This window comes from Gilbertella persicaria, assembly GCF_025201335.1.
Source record: "Gilbertella persicaria strain CBS 190.32 chromosome Unknown B0P05scaffold_9, whole genome shotgun sequence".
Classification (NCBI taxonomy): Eukaryota; Fungi; Mucoromycota; class Mucoromycetes; order Mucorales; family Choanephoraceae; genus Gilbertella; species Gilbertella persicaria.
Genome location: NW_026251970.1, coordinates 435,003 through 456,622, shown reverse-complemented (window position 1 = coordinate 456,622; position 21,620 = coordinate 435,003). Strand labels below are relative to the sequence as shown.

Sequence of the window (21,620 nt, the reverse complement as noted above, 5' to 3'; positions counted from 1 at the left end):
GCTTTGCTAACAGTAAGACGAATGTAGTGATATATTCATTAGATATCAGCTATGAGATATACTGCTGTTTCATTAGTGATAAGTACCTCAACTAGAGGGAATGTAATTAACAAATATATAAGAAAATGCTGTTTAACTCAATACCAATACTGGTAAAGACGCTTCTACGTATATATTTCATTAAACCAAAAGATTGTTGCTGAAGCAGCAAATGCTGATTCTCCCTCCTATACTGGCCTTTCTTAACTAGATTAACAAAGGTCTCTGTTTCTCTTTCTACTATTTTTTTTATTGCTTCTTGCTCTTAAAATAGAGGGATTTCTGTTCTAACTTAAGAAATAAAAGTGCAAAGTCGCCATGTATGTATTTAGGTTATGTAGCCACCTTTTTTTTTCATATAGAAAGAGAAAAGTGGCCAAGTTAATTGTATTTACTGTTGTTGTTGTTGTTGTTGTTGTTGTTGTTGAATGGTATCCTTGGCTGCTCTTATTAAAGGAACTAATGTATATAATGGATCTGCTTTTTTCAAGAATGGATGCTTTAACAATTCGGAAGCACTTGGTCTAAATGCTGGATCGACTTGTAAACACAAGAACAAAAAGTCCTTGAAGATATCGCTCAGGGTTTCAGGACTCTGGAGTTCAGGTGTACCGTTATTAGCAATCAAATAAAGCGCCCTAAGAGGGTTTTCGTTCAAATAAGGAGGCTCTCCTTCAATCATTTCAATAGCCAAGATACCCAAGGACCAGATATCAACTTTGGAATCATAAGCTTTGCGTGTTACTACTTCAGGTGCCATCCAATAAGGTGTACCAACCAATGTTGTACGTTTTGATTGAGGTTCATGTAATTGAGCACAAAAGCCAAAATCAGCTAATAAATAATAAGTTATATGGCTATATCTCTTTCCCTTCCTTTTTTTTTTTTTTTTTTTTTTTTTTTTTTTTTTTTTTTGGTTACTTACTGAGCTTAATATCACCTCGCATGCTTAAAAGAACATTATCTGATTTAATATCTCGATGAATAACGCCATTGGCATGTAAATGCTTTAATCCTTCCAATACTTCTCTGCAAATAGCAGCAATTTGTCCTTCCATAATCATGTTACATGTCACTACATCCGTCAAACTACCACCTTCCATATACTCCATCACAACCCATAAATCACCTTTCCATAGATACGATTCAATGAAATTCACAATGTTTTTGGCCTTGCTCTCTTTCATGACACGAATCTCATTGATGATGGATTCTTTCTTGGGCTGCTTTTCCAGGTTCATTTGCTTAATGGCTACAGGCATTCTACTGCCTGCTCGATAGGCAATGTAGACACCACCTGATGCACCTTGACCAATTTTGACCATATTCGTATAGATCAAGAGTGGATCTGATGTGATACAGAGTTCTTGAAGGTGTTTGAGGACTTGCTCATCACTCATGCTGCGCTTTTCTTCTTTGGGTGCTCGAGATCGAACTGTACCTGGTGGTGCATTATATAAAACATCTTGTGTGCGTGTGAGCTCATGCATAGGCTGGCCTTGACAGTCTTCGCTAAATGAAGCTGTCGATTCTGAATTAAAAGAACGGACATCATCCAAGTAGTCTAGAGGCGCATAAGATACGTTATATACCAATATGTCTTACCATCTTCTAGTTGTTTCTGTGGTTTTTTTGTCATTTTACTTGAAATAGCAGTATCCGATACCTAGATGTGTATACATAAGCTATAAACCCTTGGTGGATCTCATATATACCATAGAAGAAGTAGAAGCAGTGGGTGTTACTATGGTGCTTTTTCTCAGTAAGTTATCTGATTTTGATTTTGTGATTCGAAGGGATGAGAACCGTTTTAATGCTTTACTTGTGATTGAAGAAGATTTTCTTTGCTGTTGCTGCTGTTGTTGTTGAGGAATTTTGGACCAAACATTGGCTTGCATTTTCTCTTGTGTATTACCTTGAAGAAATTCGATTGCATGAATCACAGCCTAAGTTTAAAGTTAAATGGCAAACACAAACCATGCTCTCTTACTTGTGGATTGCTCTCTTGTTCTTGTCTTGTGATACCACTTTGTGTAAGCAACAGTTGCCATTCTTTTGGAAGACCTGTAAATTCACCTGTAACTGGATCAAATCCAACATGAGTGACATGTATTGTATTATAAGGTGTGGAGATATCCATTACGGATTCTGTTGATTCAATTGTAGGCGAGAGAATGTCTAAATTACATAAGCTTCTATTGTGTATATGACTCGAGACTTGCCATTAAAATTGCCCATGAATTTATCGAGGACACCTTTTAATTTTGTTCTTTCCCGAGATTTCGCGTCGTTTGCAAGTATCTTGACGAGTTGAGATGGTGATCCCAAAGAACTACTTGTACGAGAGTCTAAATTTAAAGTATTTATTTTAGGTGGACCTGACATATCAAAATTAATAATAAAAAAAAAGAAAAGAAAAGAGAGGGGTAATTTAAAAAAAAAAAAAGAAAGAGCAAAAATATATTTTGTTCTTTTCTTTAAATTACACTTTTTTTTAGATATGAATTGCTTATAGCACTTTTGTATTATTATTGTTTTGTTCTTTACTTGTATTACTTGACTATTTTATTGAGTAAAATACATTATTTGTTATCTTTTACAATAACCTCATTTTTTTTTTTTTTAACTTGCAAGAAAGTGGTCATCAATTTAATCGCCGCTCTAAACCAAACAACACCCCATTCATGCCATTCCGTCCAAAATATCGACTGACTTTTTTTTTTTTTATTTTGTATAAATTCTAATTGTTGGATTGTGTTTATCACTTTATTCTTTAATAATGTCAACAAAAACTTCATATTCTCATCGTCATCGTCGTATCTTGATTGGTTATGACCATACGCAAGTCTCTAATAGTGCCATGGAATGGATTATCTCTAACCGCATCGTATTTCCTGATGATGATATCACATTATGTATTATCGTAAATGATGATGCTATTACTGTAGAAGGTGCTTTTGGTCTCGAGGCTTCTGTAGCTGGTTTAGCAGGTTGGATGGCAGACGATACAATGGATTACCGAGAACGTATATCTAAATTGGAAAAGAACTCAAAAGAAGCACTAAGTACAGTGGTAGAATGGTTTGCTAGTAAAGGAGTAAGTACAGCAATCACTGACGAGAGTAGCTTGGCTGAAATATCTTCTAGATCAAAGTAAATCCTGAAATACTAAGTGGTGAGCCGGGAGAGACATTAAAAGATTATGCAGAAGCAAATCAGATTGATTTAGTGATTGTGGGTAGTCGAGGATTAGGCTTCTTTAAAAGGTTTGTGCATAAGGTAGATATTATAGACAGCTGACGATGGATAGGCAATTGATCGGATCTGTATCTGATTACTTGATGCATCATTTAAAATGCTCTGTACTCGTAGTGAAAGATGACCCAGAAAGAAAACAATAAACTAGTGTTTGTCCTACTTTAGATAATCCAATCATTTCAGTAGAGTAAATGTGTGTATATGTAACATTCTATTATCATCCTCTTTATTCCAAAGAAACAAGTGTAACATTTCTTATTCTTAATCTTAACAAATCATCAACGAGCTAAATAAACGCGTCAATTAACCTTTCAATCAAGACGCGTTAATTTAGTATCCGCCGATACCATAAAAATTTTAGAAACAGATATTTTTTTTCCTTTCTTTCTATCTCTTTCCTTTTCATCTATACCATAAATTATGAAAAGCCCTGTTAGTAAAAGGACAGATAACCGTGGCATACCCATTGTAAGTCCTTCTCAAACGACTTATCAGACACCCAATACGTTGCGTAAAAAGTCTAGAATCTTCAACCTTCATGACGATACTGTCAACGACGAAGTACAGCTATGTCGAGTGAGGTCCACTGAACATTATGCTACACCTGACTCTGGCCCTCAACGTACACATATTGCTAGATTGTATCAGCAGTCTCCTCATCGTATTGCTTCTTCTTCAGGTATTCATTCGGATTCCTGGCAAGATGCATCAACAGAGCCTATTATTACCAAAGCAACCTGCAAAAGTCCAACAAAACAAACAAGAAAAGAAAAAAGTCTATTGGAGGGCCAAGCTATTGCTACACCAACAAAAAGAAGAACAGAGCACATTCAAGACCACCCAACAAAAATGCCTCGTCATGAAGATACCCAGCCTAAAGAACCTGAGAAGCCAGCAACACCACCAAGGACACAAGAGACAATCAACGATGAAGCACCTCCCGATACAAAGCAACTGACCAAGGAAGAAGAAGAAGCTCGTATTGCTCAAGAAATCAGTCACTTGATCAGCACCGTAAAGAATCTACCCAACTATTACAAATTAGTCGATAAGATTGGTGAAGGCACTTTTAGTACTGTCTATAAAGCACAAGATCTTCGCCGTGGGCTTTATAATAACGAAGAATGGGAACCTCAATTGACAACAGGTGAACCCAAAGTCATGAGTGAATTTGTTGCTCTCAAACGAATTTATCACACAAGTAGTCCGAGAAGAATAGCTAACGAAGTCAATATTTTGCATAAACTCAAAGGTAGCAAATGCATTTCTCCTCTTATTACAGCATTTCGCCAGCAAGATCAAGTATTTGTTGTCATGCCTTTTATTCAACATGACGATTTTAAGAAATGTTTTGTTGACATCAGTATGTTTGACATGAAATGCTATTTACGAGCACTTTTTACTGCTTTACAACAACTTCATAAGCATAAAATACTTCATCGTGATGTAAAGCCTAATAACTTTTTATATAACTTTCGAAAAAGAACCGGTTATTTGATTGATTTTGGTTTAGCAGAGGTATGGTTGTATTTGTTTTTATTGTTATTAACGCCGGTGTACAGAGTGAAAATGATGTAAAAGCACTTGAGCAATATGTTCAAAAACAAGCAAAAGCATCACAATATCACTATCAGTCCAATAGCAACACGACTACGCCCACACCTATCACCTCTCATCCTACAACAACCATGCCTTCTTCTACTACTACTGGTAGTAGTACAACCACAAAATCAACCAACAATACTAACATGTCAAAATCAGTCTTAGCAGCACTAAGTAATAAAGAGAACAGAACAACCATTTCAGCTACTGCAGTGGCACAAGCAGCCATGGCAGCAGCCACCATTCAAACACCTGAGGGTGCTACTCATTCAGTGTCCAATTCAATCAAAGGTAGAGCCATCAAAAGTCTTGGTGGGAGAATTCCTGGCTATATAAAGAATGATCCTAGACACACAATTCGAGCCAATCGAGCAGGTACTCGAGGCTTTCGTGCACCCGAGATATTGATGCGAGTCACTAGGCAGACATGTGGTAAGTTTTTTCTTTTAGGGGGGGGGAGAGATGATGGTAAATGGCTTGAACTCATCATATTAGCTATTGATATATGGTCTGTGGGTGTTATTCTCCTCTGCTTTTTGACAGGTCGATATCCTTTCTTCTTGGCAAATGATGAACCTGATTCTATTATTGAATTGGGTCAAATTTTTGGCTATAAAGAACTCGAGGCGTGTGCCATTAAATATGGTAAAATACATGATATATCTACGATACAATACTAATTGCGTTCATTTTAGAGCGCAAGTTCTCTACAAATATCCATATACCCAACAACCGTGTTTCTTGGACAAAACTATGCGAGTCTCTTAACAAGGAAAGGATCGCTACTTGGGACCCAAAAGACTATCAAGAAGGCTTGAGCCTTTTGGATCGTTGTTTGGATCTTGATTGTTCAACCAGGATTACTGCAGAAGAAGCCTTGAAACACCCTTTTTTAAAAGAAGAATAAACATATATTTATTATTGTACAGTGTATTAATTTTAAGGTATATATATTATGATTGTTTGTCTTCTTCTTCTTCAATGATCACTACAGGATGATGGTCTTTTGCAGCTTCTTCGTCTGCTTGCTGTTGCAAGTGAATGCTTAACAAATGCTGGTTTAAGATTGTGCTTGATCTTGTAATAGTAGACTGTCCTCTTGCTGTATTTTTGGTATTGATGTACACAAGTGCTTCGTCATCCAACACACAATCAGGATCAATCATGTTTGTATCGGCACCATTCTGTAGCAAAAATTCTGCCATTGGAAATATGAGTTTGCGCTTTGTGGAATCAACTGAATCTGTTTCATCCATACTAGTCACTGCAAACAACTCTTCATCATGTGTCGTTCTACCGTGAAGTAAAGCATAATGTAATGCACACTGATTGTCTTCTGCCTGTTCACTGTAGTTTGTATCATCACTTCCACCTTCAAAATCAAGTGTCTTTGATACATCTTCGCCTAAATCCAGAGGCATCATAAACAAAGAAGATTCAATGACTGGTTTTTGACTTGTACGTATCGAGTTAATATTGGCACCCGAAGCCAATGCATACAATGCTTTTGGTATGTCGTCTGCATCAATGGCTTCAAATAAGACACTGTCTGCATTTGTGCTACCTTCTAATTCTTGCACAAATTGATGTCCTGCATATTTGGCTTGAATATAAGCATATTTGATGGCACGGGGGTCTGTTGAGTTGGGGCGAGGTATGTCTTCTTTTTTGATTACTAGTTTTTTCTCGATTCTTGCGTCCCAGATAGCATTTGCTTTAGCATTACCAATGGACTTGAGAAGTTCGATAATATCAGGTGTATAGGAATGACTGTCAAGTGTTAATGAACGCACTTTGGAGACATGTGTGCCAAGACTACGATGAATACCAGAACATTCTATTATGTTGTTAAGATGCATATCCAAATAAACAAATAGAAAAGGACATACCTATACATAACAAAACACCCAAGTTGAGTGAACACCAATCTGGATTTTGAGCACTGCAGTCCACACAATAATGATTTGAGGGATCTTCTTTGAGAATAGACAAGAGTTTTGTATTTGATTCAGACTCGGCAAGCGATGAAAACACATAGGCACCATTGTTATTCGAACTGTAAGGAATACTGACCACACTACCATTGTCTTTTTCTTTTTTGTCTAAACTGATGCTACCTAGACTAAATCCTGACCATCGGAACCGTTCGCTTGGACTTGAAGTTGATGCCAACAACTCTGCACTTTCAGACACTGGATGAAACAAGCTTGAAGTAGGTCTTTTTTGAGAGGCAGAAGGAGGAAGAGGCATCGGCATAGGATGTTCTGTACTAAATGATGAATTTCGTTTCTTTAGTTTTACAGGTGTTGATTTACTTGGTGAGACAACAAGTTTATCAGAAGCTTGATTGAGACTACTTGTCGTAGAGGGTCTGAAGGCACCACTCAATGACTGTCGACGGCACCGAGAAAACAGGGTGGAAGGCGGTTTGGGTTTTAATTCGGTTAGGTTAACAGAGCTACTTGTGCCGTTTAAGACACTTTCGATTGAGTTATGGATGGTGCCAATCCAGTTATATGCTTCTTCTTGTGAAGTTGCTTGATAGACACGGCGTAATTGAGGCGTGATGACTTCAAAGCAGAAGCGACGATCTGAATTACGTGCCTCACGAACTGTGGCAAAACGTAGATTAATAGGATCAATATGAGGTTCCAATTGCCGTTTCCAATTAGAATATTCATGCAATTGACCACCACTGAGCACACACCAATATCTAACAGTTGTTAGCGTACACATACACACATACATATGAAACGGATTTACTTACTTGCGCCAAGTTACAGAGCCAGACTTCACATCAAATCCACCCGTGCTTTTTGAAGGCTTCGCGGTAGCAAACAAAAACCCTTCCTTCTTTCTACCTATGCTACTTGTAGCCATATATTGATCCAAATCTCGAAAGCCTTTGAGTTTACTTTCTTCTTCTTGATTCGAGGTGGAACTACTACTTGAGCTCATGACGTTGGAAGCAGTTTCACTGATCAATTCTTCAATCGTGACTTGTTGCTTTAAAAATTCTTCTATTTGTTTTTGATCTACATCCATGTTACACCGAGCCACCAATTCTTCCCTTTTTTTCTCCCTTTCATGAGCCGCCAATTCCTGTTCACGTGAGTTCTCTGTGATGACTCGAAATAACTCATTCAGTCCCTTCTTCTCAGCATCAATCTTGTTTGCAATCGTCTCAAAGTAATTAACGTCTCGGACCGTATGATCAGCAATACAAAACAAAATTTCATTTTCCTTCTTGCCGCCATGCAAATCAAGCAAGAATCCTAAATAATCAAACCGAGCCAGATCAAATCTTGATTTTCGTAGTTGTTGTTGTTGCTGTTGTTGTTGTTGCTGCACTTCTGTATTTTTCTTACTGTTACTGCTCTTCAAATATTTGGAAAGAAAAGCATAATAATCTTTACTCTCTTCTTCAAATTGTCGACGTTTGACATCTGCTGCTTTGATATCCTGATCATACAGTTTCTTGAGCGGCTCAATCAGTTGTGTGGATAAAGACTCGTCGAGCCGAAGACGTTCTTCTTGAATGGATTTCCATGCCCCTGATAAATAGTTTGTCAAAAAAGGTTCAATGCATTGCGTGTCTTGTAGAGCATGAAAGTAGATTTCATCACTCCGAGTTAATTGGCGTCTTATTTCGAGAGAAGCAGATGCTGTCTTGATAATACGTTTCAATGAAGCTTTAAGTGAGACGGTGCGGTCTTCAAGTTGCTTTAGCGTCGCTCTAAATAACGGACCATCTTCTAGATAAGCGTCGCTCATGCATGCATTTTTTGAAGCAAACGTATGAGCGATGGTTGAATCCAGTTTCGTTTCTTCGTCTGTAGACATATGCAGAAAAAAAAGGGGAAAGAAAAGAGGGGAAATAGATGAAAAAGATATTAAATGTATGAATTTTCTTGTGTCACAACATTTTTTAATAAGATTTTTTAAGGTTGCTTTTTAAAGTTGCTTAAACCAATAAATCATACCTGATTTGTACTTGATTTAGTAATACTAAATAAAATGTTGTTGATAAGTCTTTGCTTTTTAGCACAACAATAGGTTTCATAAAAAGAGAGAGAGAGAAAAGGGTCTCTTCTTTCTGTGTGTAACACATTTCATTTAATTTTTCGAGTTCAACGTTATTTGGTAGTGAACCACATTGAGGAAAAAAGTCGATATGCGGAATTAGTCTGCGTTTAAATCACTGTGTGTCAGAATATAAAAAAAGAAAATCAACAGCATTCCTTTTTGTATACAAAATCTAAGGGTTTGATTTGCGTTTTGTTAAACTTACTATATAGCTATACGAAACTTTCGGTTCAAGCATCTGCCGAATCTCTCTGAGATTACAAGCAATAGTTTCTTTTTTTTGATAAAAGTGAGGTATGGACTCGATAAAGGAAAGGATAAATATAAGCAATAAAGAAGTATAATGAAAACTATCTTCTTATTTTACATCAGGATTATTACTAATCTAGGAACACGTTTTTCTAAAAGCGAACTACTAGATATGTTGACAGAAATCCAAATGGGTCTAATCCTGTAAATCACTTTTAAGAAACTGTAGAATCAACATCATAAAGCATTTTCTTTTCTTTTTTGTATATCAATTAAGATACATGGTATAGCTTTGACAACTGAATGAGACTGTAGTTAAAGTTCTTGAGATGAGAGCTTGGTCGACAGTAGACTTTTCTCGAGTTTGTGGTACGTATGAAAGGAATTATCAAACTTCATGGATTTGTTTGTTTAAACACACAATCATTTTATCAATGACTAATTCGAAATCGTTCTTCTTGACTTTGAAACGAAGTTGTTTTTTCATCATTGCAACAAGTAGGGTATGATCACAATTCTCCTATGACTGATCTCTTTTGACTTCACTAGTACTCAGTCATTGAAGTGAGTCATGAAATGTGTAGTCAGTTCCTTGCATAAACATAGTTATGAGTTCCCCCATTAAATCAGGCAGCAATTTGCTCCTCCTTTTTTCTACTTGAAAAAGAGAGTTTTCCAGGAGGAAGCAATTTTGTCATTTACATTAGAGATGAGGCACACAAGAAAAGAAAAATGCACAGACCAGTCTTTGGTTATAATGTCTGTTGGAAAATTAATGAGAACGACAGTGGCAGGAAGATAAACTTCCGAAAACAATTAGATCTGCAACTATTGAAGAATGGTCTACTTTCTTCTCTATCTCCTTCTTTCCTAATTTACAATATTATTGAAAAAGTATTTATGCGAGCTTCTATAAAAGCATGGCAAAACCAAATATGCGCTTGTTTCATTGTCAACTGATAAAAAAAAAACTTATCAGAATAAACTTAATTTTGCTTTCTTTCTTCTTGATTTTCAATAGAATGTTTACAGCTACTGCTCCTTCAGTTTAAACTCGTTCACGCAAGAATGGTCGCTTTTTCGTGTGGACGTTGAAATGGTCGGATTGTTTCTTTTTTTGTGATGAACAGGGATACCTCAGTATCCCAGCGTCAAGCTATACTCATGTGGTGGTATAGCTTGGTAAGTTAAGAACAGAAACCAATTCGAAGTTCTAACATAGTTCTAGTCCGAACAAAGAGATGTTGACGTTGTTTGGGCAAAAGTCAAACGTGAGGTAGAGAACATTCAAAGAATGAAGACGACCAACCCTCGCTGTTTGCTTGACAAGATGGCCGTCAAGTTGTTAAACAACTTTTCAAACTTGTCAAAAGACGAAATTTTTGTGTTGAAGTAAGTCATCTGGATCCTCTTTGATGTCTATGTGTAGAGAATAGAGCTTTAACTTAACGAAATAGAAGCATAGAAAAGAGAAAGTAAAAATATTTTGAGAATCTATTCATTGTATTCCAGTTGCTGTTGCTCTAAATGATTAAAAACTTCGAATGCAATAGGAAACATCTTATAAGATGTATATTAGTGACCCATGCATCTAGCTCTTCTTTTTTATGTCTGCTCAATTCGAATTTAATGGTGCCTTTTTACTCAAACAATTTAACAACCAAGTACTTGTTTAGCTGTTCTTGCCCTGAAAACTCCAAGCTTTGCAAGCGTATCTTCTTGGTCAACCGAATCTTTCAGGTGCCTTTGACTCAGCGCTCAGTGTTAAACACCATTGCTGAATTCAATGTGGATGCTACCGAGGAGCAAATGACCAGCAATCTGGATAATGTTGCAAGCATTTCTGAAGTTTCTACTGGTCCTGTTAACAATGATGATCGCATTGACTTGCGCTTTGATGAATGCATCAATGAGGGCAAAAAAAAAACTATGATTTGTTAGGGAAAGTATTTCTGAAAAGACCGAGCTATTTAAGGAACAAGGTGAATTGAGTGAGATTGACCTTCTTGTTAGCATTTCCAAAATATGTGATATTGGTGCCTCGCCTCATGCCTTCCCTCCTCGTCAACGTTAAAGTACCTTTTTTTTCTCCATTCCTTCATTGGTAATTGTTTTTTAATGCTTTTTTCCTTGAACAAATCTTTAAGTTACCTCTGTCTCGTCAATGAATTCTTGAAAATAGCACCAAATGCTTTAATTGCTTGGACGTGACTGCTAAAATTTAACAAATTTACAAGTTCTATCTGCACAAGCTTATGTTTTTGTCAAAGGTGTTTTCTTTGTAAAGTAGAAACTACGTGCTGTAGAAGCCTCTATTAGTTTAGTTATTGTTATTTCTTGAACCAGTGCTTTCGTTTGCATTAACTTCACCCATTTTTACTTTTTCAAAAGTTCTATGCATGACTACCTTTGTAGTTTGTATATTGACTTTCTTGATTATGCCATTGTTATGTACAGTACCTAGTTAGTTCTTGAACCAGTGCTCTCGAGGGGATGTCTAAGTGGGCCCATGAGGAACGAATTGCCTCCTTTATCGTTTGCATTGACTTCACCCACACTTACTTGTTCAAAGGCTCTATGCATGACTAGCTTTTAGTTTGTATGTTGTCTTTTGTGCAGTCTCCTTAAAATCCTCTACCTTTTGCAGCGGTCGAACCAGTGCTCTCAACGATTTGTCTTAATTCATTTGTATGGCTTAACCCAAGTATAAAATCAACAGGCTTGTAAGGAAATTTTCTATGCTTGCATCAATTTAGACGACTTCGAAAAAATGGCTCATAAGTAAGGAAAAACTACAGCTCAATTTAATAACAATGTGGTCAGTCCATGCTGTTTTGTATAAGGCTGGAAAAGAATGTCAAGAAAATATATTGTTTGAGCCATTAGCTGAGCTCTCTAATCAAATGCCTCTTACGACATTTGGAATTAAATTAAGAACAATGATGCTTAAAATATATACATTTTGCTTTGATACAAGAGTAAACAATGTCTATTTCACTTGAATAAATAGATGTTGTAAAATCAGGAGATCCAAAGTACTGTTCTTATTTTAGTTTTTTATGTTCCAATTTGACAGTGTTTCTGCTTCAAAATAATGTAATACATGGCTCTTCCTAACTCTCAATACTTCCAGTCGGTTGCGGGGATTGAAATATCTCCAAACCTAAAAGCCACCCAACAATCAAGATCATATGCTAGTGTAGCAGCTAGAACTCGAGTATCACTTATGCACCAAGGCATCGTTGAACCTGACAAAGATGCAGACTCACCTTTGCAAGAATTTCAATCGAGAATTTATCGAGTAGCTGGCCATAAGGATGCTTTCTTACTCGACATTACTCCAGTTAAGAAAGAATACACTGATCTCCAGTGTATGCAGGAAATCAGCGCTCAACACCCAAAGATCTACGCTTGCTCCATCTTGAGAGATGGTCCAACTCAGTACTTGGAATTGTATATCGAAAAAGATGATGATGACAATGATCTTATGGAGCATGGTGTTGTCTTTAAAAAGTCGAAATTGTGAATTTTCCCTTGCAAGGCCGCAGATGCCACACTCCAATTACCTTTACATCCCAAAAGGGTAGTTCTTGAGGGCGTGCAACAGAGTTTAGCTCCATTTGGAAAGGTAATTGATGTAGGAATCAATACAGAAACCACCACCGGATGGTTTATGGGCGCAGGATATGCCGTCATTGGTATTCCTTCTGGTCCCTCAGAATCAACAGACAACCTCAAGTATCAGCTTTTGGAGCATAACATTCGTTGGTGCGAAAGCAAAAGCCATATATTTCACGCAACCTGGAACAACATGCCCACTTGGTGCAGGTATTGCCACCAAACTGGACACACAAAATTTGAATGTGAGAAGTCGAAAGCTAGAATTATATGTTATGCGTGCCATCAATTAGGACACCGCTCGTTTGAATGTCCTAGGAAACAGTCTATGACACCCAGCAAGCGTTCAAAGAGAGAAAGATCAGTTCTTGGAAAGGCCACCCAACCAAGAAAAGAAGCATCCAAGCCTGAAGGGCAAAGCAGTATTGAAGTCAAAAGTAGCAACTTTGGCCAGACAGAGATCAATGTCGACAAAGATAATGATAACGATACTAGCGATAGTGATTACAATCCTTCAAAGAAAGAGAGCATGGAAGAAGATGAATCTGAAATAGAAAGTGGAGACGAGGATATTGGCAGGATGGAGATTTAAGACCTCTATAAGGATACCAAGATGTACAGCGTCAGCCAACAATTAAAAGATTACCTCGTTATGAAGAAAGGAGAAAGACGTAATGGATCAAATTTGAATCAACAATTGGACACGAAGAAATCTACAACACCCTCTTCTGCCTCTGATAATCAGAGAGTAGAGAGTCACCCTTTATAGATCCGCATCAATGAATAAGAAAAATATCCTGTGCCACTATGCCTCACTAAACGCCAATAGTTTAGTGAAAACAAACTCCAAAAAAATACAAAAAGAATATATACGATACCTTCGAATGCAGAATTTCTCTATATTATGCTTTCAAGAAACTCATGCTTCCACTCCTTCAACTATAGATAACCTCAACATCCTCTTTCAACCTACACAGTCCCATTGGACCAGTCATTTGGGCATACTCTCCTTCTCTACCGATTACAACATCTCTATCATCGACACTTCCTCATCCTTTACATCCGATCGATTTCAACTATGCATGGTTGAACATCCACATCATTTCTATGAACCTTTCTTTGTTCTGAACGTCTATGCACCGGCAGGCCTTGCTGCAAAATGTCGAACATTCTTTAGCAATCTAACACAAATGCTCCATGATTTTCGATCAGTTATCTCTTTTGACAGACTGATTATTTCAGGAGATTTTAATTACTCAGTCCTCAGCCGCCACCATAATTCGTCTTCAACATTAACGCAATGGTTAGCCCTCTTGCAAGCAAATTTTCAAAATGCTTTGGCCATCAATGGCCTTCACGAAGTTCCCACCTTTCAACGCACCGTCTCAAGTGAATTAGTGATGACTGTCATAGACTATATATACTTGGGTAAAATTTTGTACCAATGCGCATCAGAATCATCTATTACCAGATTAGGAGCGAAATGGTCAGACCATTCCATATTACACACATCCTTACTCTTGGGCCAATCCCAGTTTGGTCATGGACTATGGCGTGCCAATCCAGTGTATGCTTCCCAGCCTAAGCTACAAAATACATTAGAGAGGAATATACAACATTTGGTTCAAGGATTTGATGAGAATATATCGCCCCAAGAAAAATGGGATGAAGTAAAACACAAAGCCAAGTCAATCATTAGAGGATATTCAGTGGATTACGTTGATTGGCGTACCAAGAGAATTCGTATTTTAGAAAAGAAACGCAATCGTTTACTACGCACAAAGCCTCCTCCAGACGTTCAGCGCTTGGTAATTCCACCTATTGACAATGAGCTACAGATACTACAACAAGAGCTGGCTGAAACAGCTATTCTAAAGGCTGGTCTTCGCTGGCAAGAGAATGGTGAGTGCAATGCTGGGTACTTGAAAAAAATATATTAGAGTCGAACAGTCCAACAATATATGTCTGGCTTCAAGGATAGCAATTCCGAAACACCAATAATTGTACATACCACCAAATCGACAATGCATAATATTGTACAACGGTTTTATAAAGACCTATATGCGATTGATGCAGTACCTATGAATCAAATACAAGAGTATTTAGGTAATATTCACTTTCCAAGTAAAGTTAATCAGGATGAAGCAAATCTGCTCCAAATGGAATTTGATTGGGAGGATATTGTCAGAATGACAAAGCGTAGCCCAAAACAAAGTAGCCCAGGTAGTGATGGACTAGGGTATATATACCTTCAACTCTTGTTTGGTTTTCCTTGTTTGAAGCCCCTGATACTTCAGGTATACAATGATGCCATGGTAAAAGGAATTTTCCCTCAGTCATGGAAGGAAATCTGAGTGCGCTTGCTACCCAAGAAAGGTGATTTATCAGAATTAAAAAATTGGAGACCAATTTCATTGATCAACTGTGATGATAAAATTTTCACAAGGCTCATTACCCAACGTCTAGCTCCTATAATGAATCGAGTTATCAACCCTCTTCAAAAGGACTTCATTCAAGGACGTTTTATTAGCGAAAATGGGATGTACTTTCACTTGGTTCTACAACAAGCAAGATATGAACATAATCAAGGTGTAGGTTTGCTTCTCGACCAGGAGAAAGCCTATGATCGAGTATTACCAACATATCTTCAACAAACTCTTGTGTCCCTAGGTTCTCCTACCTTATTTATACAGAGTATCTATAATTTTTTCTTTGATAACTCAATAGCAATCAATGTCAACGGATCCTTTACGGATCCAGTACATCAGCGACGTGGGTTAAGGCAGGGTGATCCTTTGTCCCCTTTATTGTTCAACATCGCTTTGGAGCCGCTGATTCTTTCAATCCAGCAAGACCCTACATATCAAGGATATGTCCCGACAATGAGCACTACATCTCAACAGATCAAGTGCATCGCATATGCTGATGATATCTGTGTGTTTGTCAAGGATGGCACTGATTTTATGCGTCTCCAACATCACTTGACTATGTATAGTGCTGTATCAAATGCAAGATTTAATAAGCACAAGACGGAAGCTTTCTCATTGAGTGGTGTCAAGTCAGAATCTTGGGAATCATTGCTTTTGAGTCATGATATCGAAACATACTACCACCATCATTCCCCTTCTGCTTTTCGATACCTTGGCTTTTATATGCCATACACAGATTCTCAGCGGAATCGTGTCCAGGATATGTTATTGGAACAAGTGCGTACACGGGTTCATGGTTACTCTCAGCGTCACCTCTCACTTCAAGGAAGAACTACCGTTGCCAACACTTTGATCTTATCCAAAATTTGGTACTGCTTGCGGTTGTTTGCACCTACTAAGCGATTTCTGAATGAACTTTGCTCGATTATCTATGCTCACGTGTGGCAAAAGAAGTTTCCGTATGTTTATTTTGACCATTTATGTCTCCCTAAGGATCAAGGTGGTGTAGGAGCCCTCAACCCTATCACAAAATACTTGGTGCTGCAGATGAGATGGGTCTTTACTCTGTTTAGTTCGTCTAATCTAACACCTCAGCTCCGAGTGCTTATGACAGAACACTTTGGCATCATGTCTCCAGATGCTGACAATAAACTCAAAAGTACCAGCATCTCTCTTCTTCCTCTTTGACGAACAGAGTAACCGGTTACGCTTGAAGGTTCGCCATGAATATGGGACATTGCCCGGATTGTGCCATCAGCTCTTTATAGACGAACAGTAAGATTTCAATCTTTCCTGTGGCAATATATTACACAAGATGTGACACCATCTACTGTCTCTGTCTATGATGCTTTGACCAAGCAATTAACTGACACAAGATTGTGGCTATTCATACAAGAAAAAAACTACCGTGAGAGAAGTAAGGACAAATTTTTTTCCGTAAACGTTTTTTTTATATCAAATCAATGAAGTAGCAGCCGTCACTCTTTTTTCGCAAATGAATAACTTTATCGACTGTAAGCACACATTTGTCGCGTTATTTTGTTATCCTAACAATTTTACTGTTAGCCAAAAGCCTCAAAAGCTACATATCTCAAAACGACCAGCCTAGTCTTAATGACTGGCTTAACAATCATTATGCTCAGTTAATTCAACACGACTGTCCAACCATCGAAAGCTTGAAATCACTTATCTTGAATATCTGTCACAAGTGTGCTGAAGACAAAGAAGTCAACACTGAGTTAAACGATGATTTGCTAAATAATCTTTTCTTAATCAACAAAGTAAGTTCCATTTATGAAAACAAGAAATTCGAACACTCTCTAACATTCAAGTTTAGGATACCTCAGCATCCCAGCGTCAAGCTATACTCATGTGGTGGTATAGCTTGGTAAGTTAAGAACAGAAACCAATTCGAAGTTCTAACATAGTTCTAGTCCGAACAAAAAGACGTTGACGTTGTTTGGGCAAAAGCCAAACGTGATGTAGAGAACATTCAAAGAATGAAGACGACCAACCCTCGCTGTTTGCTTGACAAGATGGCTGTCAAGTTGTTAAACAACTTTTCAAACTTGTCAAAAGACGAAATTTTTGTGTTGAAGTAAGTAACCTGAATTCTTTTCGATATATAAGCATATACTAATTCAACGCATAAAGGCTGGCTTTGAGTCATATCGTTGACTTCTTGGACGAAGATTTGCTCGATATCTACAAGAAGAACATTGACCCTTTCTTTTGGAAAGTGGTGGTTTGCGAAGTTCAAACCTTGAGAGAAGATGGCGATGATGCTGCTGCTGCTGAAGAAGAAAGACTTGTTAGAGATTTTTTCGAGCAAGTAGTAAAAGTATGTTATACTATTTTTTACATTACAGGTAATTTAATTTTGAAAAATAACAGAAAGTCAAGGAAGGAATTGAAGAGGCCCAGATTTTTGTTGCTGAAAAAAAAATCCGCTTGCTGAAAGAAAAGAAAGGTAGCACTTTCGAGTTTGATTTGGTGCTTGCTGCTGAATATATGTAAGTTTTGTTTGTTACAAAATTTAAACTTTCTTGATAAAGAAACTAATATACATACTTTACAAAAGTGTCAGCAATATTGAAGAGTGGAGAAAGAAAGACAAAAAGACTGAAGCTGAAGTAGTTTCTCGCTTGAGTGATGTATTGAAGGCATTGTTCAGAAACACGAAGCTTAACCTTATTATGTAATTTTTTCTCTTCTTGATCTACTTCAGAACTATACTGAATACTTTTATTTATTTATTTTTAGTGGAGAAACATGTGCTGAGTGTACCAAGACAACAAGGAAATCAAGCGAAGCAAGCTTCTCTGGTGGCTCCTCTTCTTCATATTGTAGAAGTGAGAGCTCAGGTTCCTCAAACGCAAGCAAAAATGTCTTTGGGAGGAAAGTCGGCCTGACTATAAGAGGAGAAGAAAACGTTAAGCTGGCCTTATGCGAATTCAAGGCTGGTAGAGATTTTTCACTGCTAAAGAAGCAAGAAGGCAAGAATCTCCGCCTGAACCAATGCGTCTTAGAAGACTTGAAAGACAGCAACTTGTCTTCTAAGATTGTTGCTTTCAATTGGGGTGGTAAAGTATACGCTCAATGCGCTTTTATCAACTTTTGAGATTCTAAAACCCTAAAAATAGGCAATCTTGGTGAGATGTTCTTCTTGGTGGAAGAAAATAGCATTTATAAAGCTTGTAGTCTTAACAAGCAACTCATCCTACCTAATGATGTTCGCTTGTTAAACCAAGTATTTGTTGAAACGATGGTTTCTTTCTGTGCTTGGAGAGTATGTTTTTTTTTGTGTGTTTTTCTTTACTGACGTATATTAAAACTATTTAGAGGCACCTTATGAAGTTGAACGAAGAAGCCTTTGTTGCTAAGAACATGAATGGCAACAAAAATAGAAAACGAAAGTCGTATTCAACTTGCCTTTCACCAAAATGGGAGGTAAATAAAAAATAAACTTTCTTTTGTATAAATATTAAGCATGTTGATAAAATAAAATATTAAATTCAAGAGATTAAGCAGAGCATAAGATACATAACTAATATTCATATTGTTACTTACATTAGATTATAAGAAAGAGCAGAGAATAGAAGGGAGATATTAGCTAGCATATGTAAAATACTTGCACGGATATACCACTCTATCTTCCCAATACCAAGCTGTGAGTGATACTACCAAGTACTACTTGTATTATCTTAAAATAAACATCTCAACAAATCATCCACAAAAAAACCGAGTGCGTTTAAGTATTATCTTGGTATATTGAAGGGCTCTTGGATCTTGATACCTTCGAATGACAAAAAACTGGGCTAATTTTTATGTATTTTATGAATCAGTCCTAGGTTACTTTGTTCAAAATAAGCATTGATACAATAGGACCATTTTCGCTGTTTTTAATCTCTTTTGGCTAATAGTTTGTATTTTCTGCATCATGACTTATTGTAATACTTCTTTAATTCGTTTATAGTCGATTGACTTTGATTTTATGGTATATGATGCATATTCATAGCTTAAGAGTTGGATACAACAATAAAATTTGGTAACTATATTCTAACACAAATGTACAGTGGCCGCTCGATTTAAAGATGTCCTATTTAAAGGTATTTTCGATTGAAGACAGGATTCTTAAGATTCTTGTATGTCCTCGAATCGAGCAGCTATTTTATTGTTAACCTTTTTTGTTAGGGTCTATATGTATGACACTTGTTTTGTCTTATTATAATAAATTAATTTTGTTGACTTTGTACAATTTTGTTTAAAAGTTGTTCTATAGCCAAGATAAACAGGCGAGCTCTATGGTCATCTTCAATATGATCCAGCATATAGACTACCAATGCACTTAGTCTGTGTAGGTTATAATCATCATATTGCTCATAATATTCAAGTAAATCTCCTTGATATCTCTTGAGGACAGTATGAATGGTAGCGAATATTTCTGCAATGAAAGATGCCCTGTATTATGATCAGTTTATACTGCTTAATTAGATCTGCTTACTTACTGCATTTTTTGCTCGTTTAGCTTGAGGCTTTTTTTCATTTCAACTGTTTCTATTCGCATTAGATCCATAGATTTTGTATAAGCCTATATAGACTGAGCCTAAGACACTGTTCATCTTGTATGTTCTTACCTCTCTTTGGATTGATGATAGGGTAGATAGTGGTAAATTCACTTTGCACATATTGTGTATCACACCAAGAGTATCAATACGCAATTGGTACATCTATGGACATTAGACTATGTTCCATCTTGAGCAATAGATACCTTTTCTTTACCAATAGATGCACCAGGTATGTCTAGTAAATCAAACAGCTTTTGAATAGCCTTTAAAGGTTTATCTGATCTCCATTCAATATCTGACCATTGCTTGTCTACATAATTTGTATTCAGGACATGACATGCTTTCATAAGAACAAGCCATGGTGTGGCAGTAGATATTAGCTCAAGAAACCCTTCATGAGTCAACAGAAACACAAATCTAGCAGTATGAGTACAAAAAAAAAAACAAATAATGAATGAATAATTACAAAGGCTCTTGATAAGTTAGTCCTAGATGGATAAAGGACTCTAAAATAGACTTGACAGTATCCAGTGTTTCATCAGGCGTCTTTTCTGCATCTATCAGACTACAAATCTGTGAGGGAAGCATGTTGTAGAGTTCAGCTAGTTCCATAATGCGTGTAAAACTGATATTATTGTTATTCTGAATATCTGGATGATTGTCAAGAATGCTGATTTCGGGTGGTAATTGAGTAAATCTAAAAAGACTTAGTGCATTGGCCATTGTGTAGACTAAAGAACTCGGCGGGTACAACATAAGTTCTTGATACATGTACTCCTTTGCTTCTATAAATGCACATGTGAGTCTATGGATAATATTGGACAAGTGTTGAATGGTTTTGTAAAGGCGGTTTTCAATTGAAATCGATAGACAAAAATGAAGTTGATGTAGTAAGATAGGAATGGTTTGATGAGGCTGTTTAGAGTCTTGTATTGTATGCTTGATTTGATCTGCCATGAGTCCAAACTGGTCTAGAGTGACATTTGACTCATGAGATTCTGGCATGCATTGTGAGACAAACATGTCAATAAGTTCAGTATGATGAACACAGCTTTCAAAGTCTTTTGTGCCGTTGTGGTTTTTGTTATTCCATTCGATAAAGATGTCTGAATATAAAACACGTAATAGCTTATACTATCATCATTTTTAGTACATAGCATACACAGAAACACACATACATTCTCTTGATTCTCATTCACAGGTAATTGTACTGATGGTGGTACAACAGCAACTGGTTGATCGACCGAAGAGGATTGTGATTGTTTTGGTGAATGCGTTGATCTCTTGTAGATCTTTCTTGGGGCTGGCTTCTCTGCAGGAAATGCTCGCTTTTCTGTCACAGCTTTTGGTCTCAACATAGACAATTGTCGCTTTAATTCAAGTATCTCAAGGTCCTATTGAAGTCAATAACACATGACAAGCAAGAATTCCAACCTTTCTTTTTGTCACTTCTTGTTGTTCTTGGACTTTCTTTTCCATTTGATTTGTCTTGTGTCTAGAGTTCCTTAATTGAGACTCTAGCTCTATTATCTGACTGTTTGCCTAAAAACATGAATAAGAGTTTGTTGAGATGTTAGGCTTACTAGATCACTGGATTCAGGAGGTATTGACATTGACATCCTTGAAGGCTGATGAAGAGGATCGGACAAATAACTGTGCTCTACTTGCTCAAGTTTAATAAGGTCATCGACGTCCAGGTTGTCAAAACCAACGTCGTCCAAGTCCATATCACTCATATTGAAAGAATAATTAAATTGATAAAAATAAACAC

General features: G+C 37.0%; 7 protein-coding genes across 7 annotated transcripts; 4 read left to right on the top strand and 3 right to left on the bottom strand.

Annotated features, from left to right (window-relative positions):
* Nucleotides 1-170: 170 nt before the first annotated feature.
* On the bottom strand, nucleotides 171-2,776 carry B0P05DRAFT_532238 (kinase-like domain-containing protein). The gene is made up of 6 exons (XM_051577064.1): nucleotides 2,262-2,776; nucleotides 2,030-2,217; nucleotides 1,755-1,985; nucleotides 1,645-1,705; nucleotides 965-1,603; nucleotides 171-873 (listed from the first exon to the last, which is right to left on the bottom strand). Exons 1-6 carry the CDS (start codon nucleotides 2,422-2,424, stop codon nucleotides 431-433), a joined length of 1,725 nt encoding a protein of 574 aa, XP_051437377.1. The 5' UTR covers nucleotides 2,425-2,776; the 3' UTR covers nucleotides 171-430.
* B0P05DRAFT_532235 (uncharacterized protein) lies at nucleotides 2,753-3,625 on the top strand. The gene is made up of 3 exons (XM_051577063.1): nucleotides 2,753-3,136; nucleotides 3,187-3,305; nucleotides 3,350-3,625. Exons 1-3 carry the CDS (start codon nucleotides 2,819-2,821, stop codon nucleotides 3,438-3,440), a joined length of 528 nt encoding a protein of 175 aa, XP_051437376.1. The 5' UTR covers nucleotides 2,753-2,818; the 3' UTR covers nucleotides 3,441-3,625.
* B0P05DRAFT_532231 (kinase-like domain-containing protein) lies at nucleotides 3,626-5,809 on the top strand (the record flags this gene model as incomplete). Its single annotated transcript, XM_051577062.1, has 5 exons — nucleotides 3,626-3,765; nucleotides 3,817-4,815; nucleotides 4,860-5,331; nucleotides 5,395-5,544; nucleotides 5,595-5,809. The coding sequence occupies exons 1-5, from the start codon at nucleotides 3,718-3,720 to the stop codon at nucleotides 5,804-5,806; spliced, it is 1,881 nt and encodes a 626-aa protein (XP_051437375.1). The 5' UTR covers nucleotides 3,626-3,717.
* Nucleotides 5,810-5,852: 43 nt separating this feature from the next.
* On the bottom strand, nucleotides 5,853-8,742 carry B0P05DRAFT_569700 (uncharacterized protein; the record flags this gene model as incomplete). The annotated part of the gene is made up of 3 exons (XM_051581275.1): nucleotides 5,853-6,736; nucleotides 6,789-7,612; nucleotides 7,667-8,742. 3 exons carry the CDS (start codon nucleotides 8,740-8,742, stop codon nucleotides 5,853-5,855), a joined length of 2,784 nt encoding a protein of 927 aa, XP_051437374.1.
* Nucleotides 8,743-10,219: 1,477 nt separating this feature from the next.
* On the top strand, nucleotides 10,220-11,175 carry B0P05DRAFT_594994 (uncharacterized protein; the record flags this gene model as incomplete). The annotated part of the gene is made up of 3 exons (XM_051583095.1): nucleotides 10,220-10,416; nucleotides 10,463-10,626; nucleotides 10,830-11,175. The coding sequence occupies exons 1-3, from the start codon at nucleotides 10,357-10,359 to the stop codon at nucleotides 11,173-11,175; spliced, it is 570 nt and encodes a 189-aa protein (XP_051437373.1). The 5' UTR covers nucleotides 10,220-10,356.
* A 5,598-nt stretch (nucleotides 11,176-16,773) lies between these two features.
* On the top strand, nucleotides 16,774-18,801 carry B0P05DRAFT_532205 (uncharacterized protein). The gene is made up of 8 exons (XM_051577061.1): nucleotides 16,774-17,062; nucleotides 17,119-17,169; nucleotides 17,216-17,379; nucleotides 17,436-17,622; nucleotides 17,676-17,794; nucleotides 17,863-17,979; nucleotides 18,045-18,570; nucleotides 18,624-18,801. The coding sequence occupies exons 2-7, from the start codon at nucleotides 17,152-17,154 to the stop codon at nucleotides 18,400-18,402; spliced, it is 963 nt and encodes a 320-aa protein (XP_051437372.1). The 5' UTR covers nucleotides 16,774-17,062; nucleotides 17,119-17,151; the 3' UTR covers nucleotides 18,403-18,570; nucleotides 18,624-18,801.
* A 1,140-nt stretch (nucleotides 18,802-19,941) lies between these two features.
* On the bottom strand, nucleotides 19,942-21,618 carry B0P05DRAFT_373352 (uncharacterized protein). The gene is made up of 5 exons (XM_051573667.1): nucleotides 21,433-21,618; nucleotides 21,284-21,383; nucleotides 21,028-21,243; nucleotides 20,316-20,983; nucleotides 19,942-20,266 (listed from the first exon to the last, which is right to left on the bottom strand). Exons 2-5 carry the CDS (start codon nucleotides 21,326-21,328, stop codon nucleotides 20,026-20,028), a joined length of 1,170 nt encoding a protein of 389 aa, XP_051437371.1. The 5' UTR covers nucleotides 21,329-21,383; nucleotides 21,433-21,618; the 3' UTR covers nucleotides 19,942-20,025.
* Between the last annotated feature and the right edge of the window lie 2 nt (nucleotides 21,619-21,620).

What these genes read in the sequence shown, in the direction of transcription:
- B0P05DRAFT_373352 (XM_051573667.1), bottom strand. Translation starts at nt 21,328, where the DNA reads ATGGAAAAGAAAGTCCAAGAACAACAAGAAGTGACAAAAAGAAAG. An exon ending in TGAATGAGAATCAAGAGAAT is followed by an intron (nt 20,984 to 21,027) that starts GTATGTGTGTTT and finishes AAATGATGATAG; the next exon opens with TATAAGCTATTACGTGTTTT. An exon ending in CTAACTTATCAAGAGCCTTT is followed by an intron (nt 20,267 to 20,315) that starts GTAATTATTCAT and finishes TCATACTGCTAG; the next exon opens with ATTTGTGTTTCTGTTGACTC.
- B0P05DRAFT_532205 (XM_051577061.1), top strand. An exon ending in TTTTCGAGCAAGTAGTAAAA is followed by an intron (nt 17,623 to 17,675) that starts GTATGTTATACT and finishes GAAAAATAACAG; the next exon opens with AAAGTCAAGGAAGGAATTGA. An exon ending in GTGCTTGCTGCTGAATATAT is followed by an intron (nt 17,795 to 17,862) that starts GTAAGTTTTGTT and finishes ACTTTACAAAAG; the next exon opens with TGTCAGCAATATTGAAGAGT.
- B0P05DRAFT_532238 (XM_051577064.1), bottom strand. Translation starts at nt 2,424, where the DNA reads ATGTCAGGTCCACCTAAAATAAATACTTTAAATTTAGACTCTCGTACA. An exon ending in AACAAGAGAGCAATCCACAA is followed by an intron (nt 1,986 to 2,029) that starts GTAAGAGAGCAT and finishes CTTTAAACTTAG; the next exon opens with GCTGTGATTCATGCAATCGA. An exon ending in ACAGAAACAACTAGAAGATG is followed by an intron (nt 1,604 to 1,644) that starts GTAAGACATATT and finishes ATGCGCCTCTAG; the next exon opens with ACTACTTGGATGATGTCCGT.
- B0P05DRAFT_532235 (XM_051577063.1), top strand. Translation starts at nt 2,819, where the DNA reads ATGTCAACAAAAACTTCATATTCTCATCGTCATCGTCGTATCTTGATT. An exon ending in AATGGTTTGCTAGTAAAGGA is followed by an intron (nt 3,137 to 3,186) that starts GTAAGTACAGCA and finishes AATATCTTCTAG; the next exon opens with ATCAAAGTAAATCCTGAAAT. An exon ending in GGATTAGGCTTCTTTAAAAG is followed by an intron (nt 3,306 to 3,349) that starts GTTTGTGCATAA and finishes GACGATGGATAG; the next exon opens with GCAATTGATCGGATCTGTAT.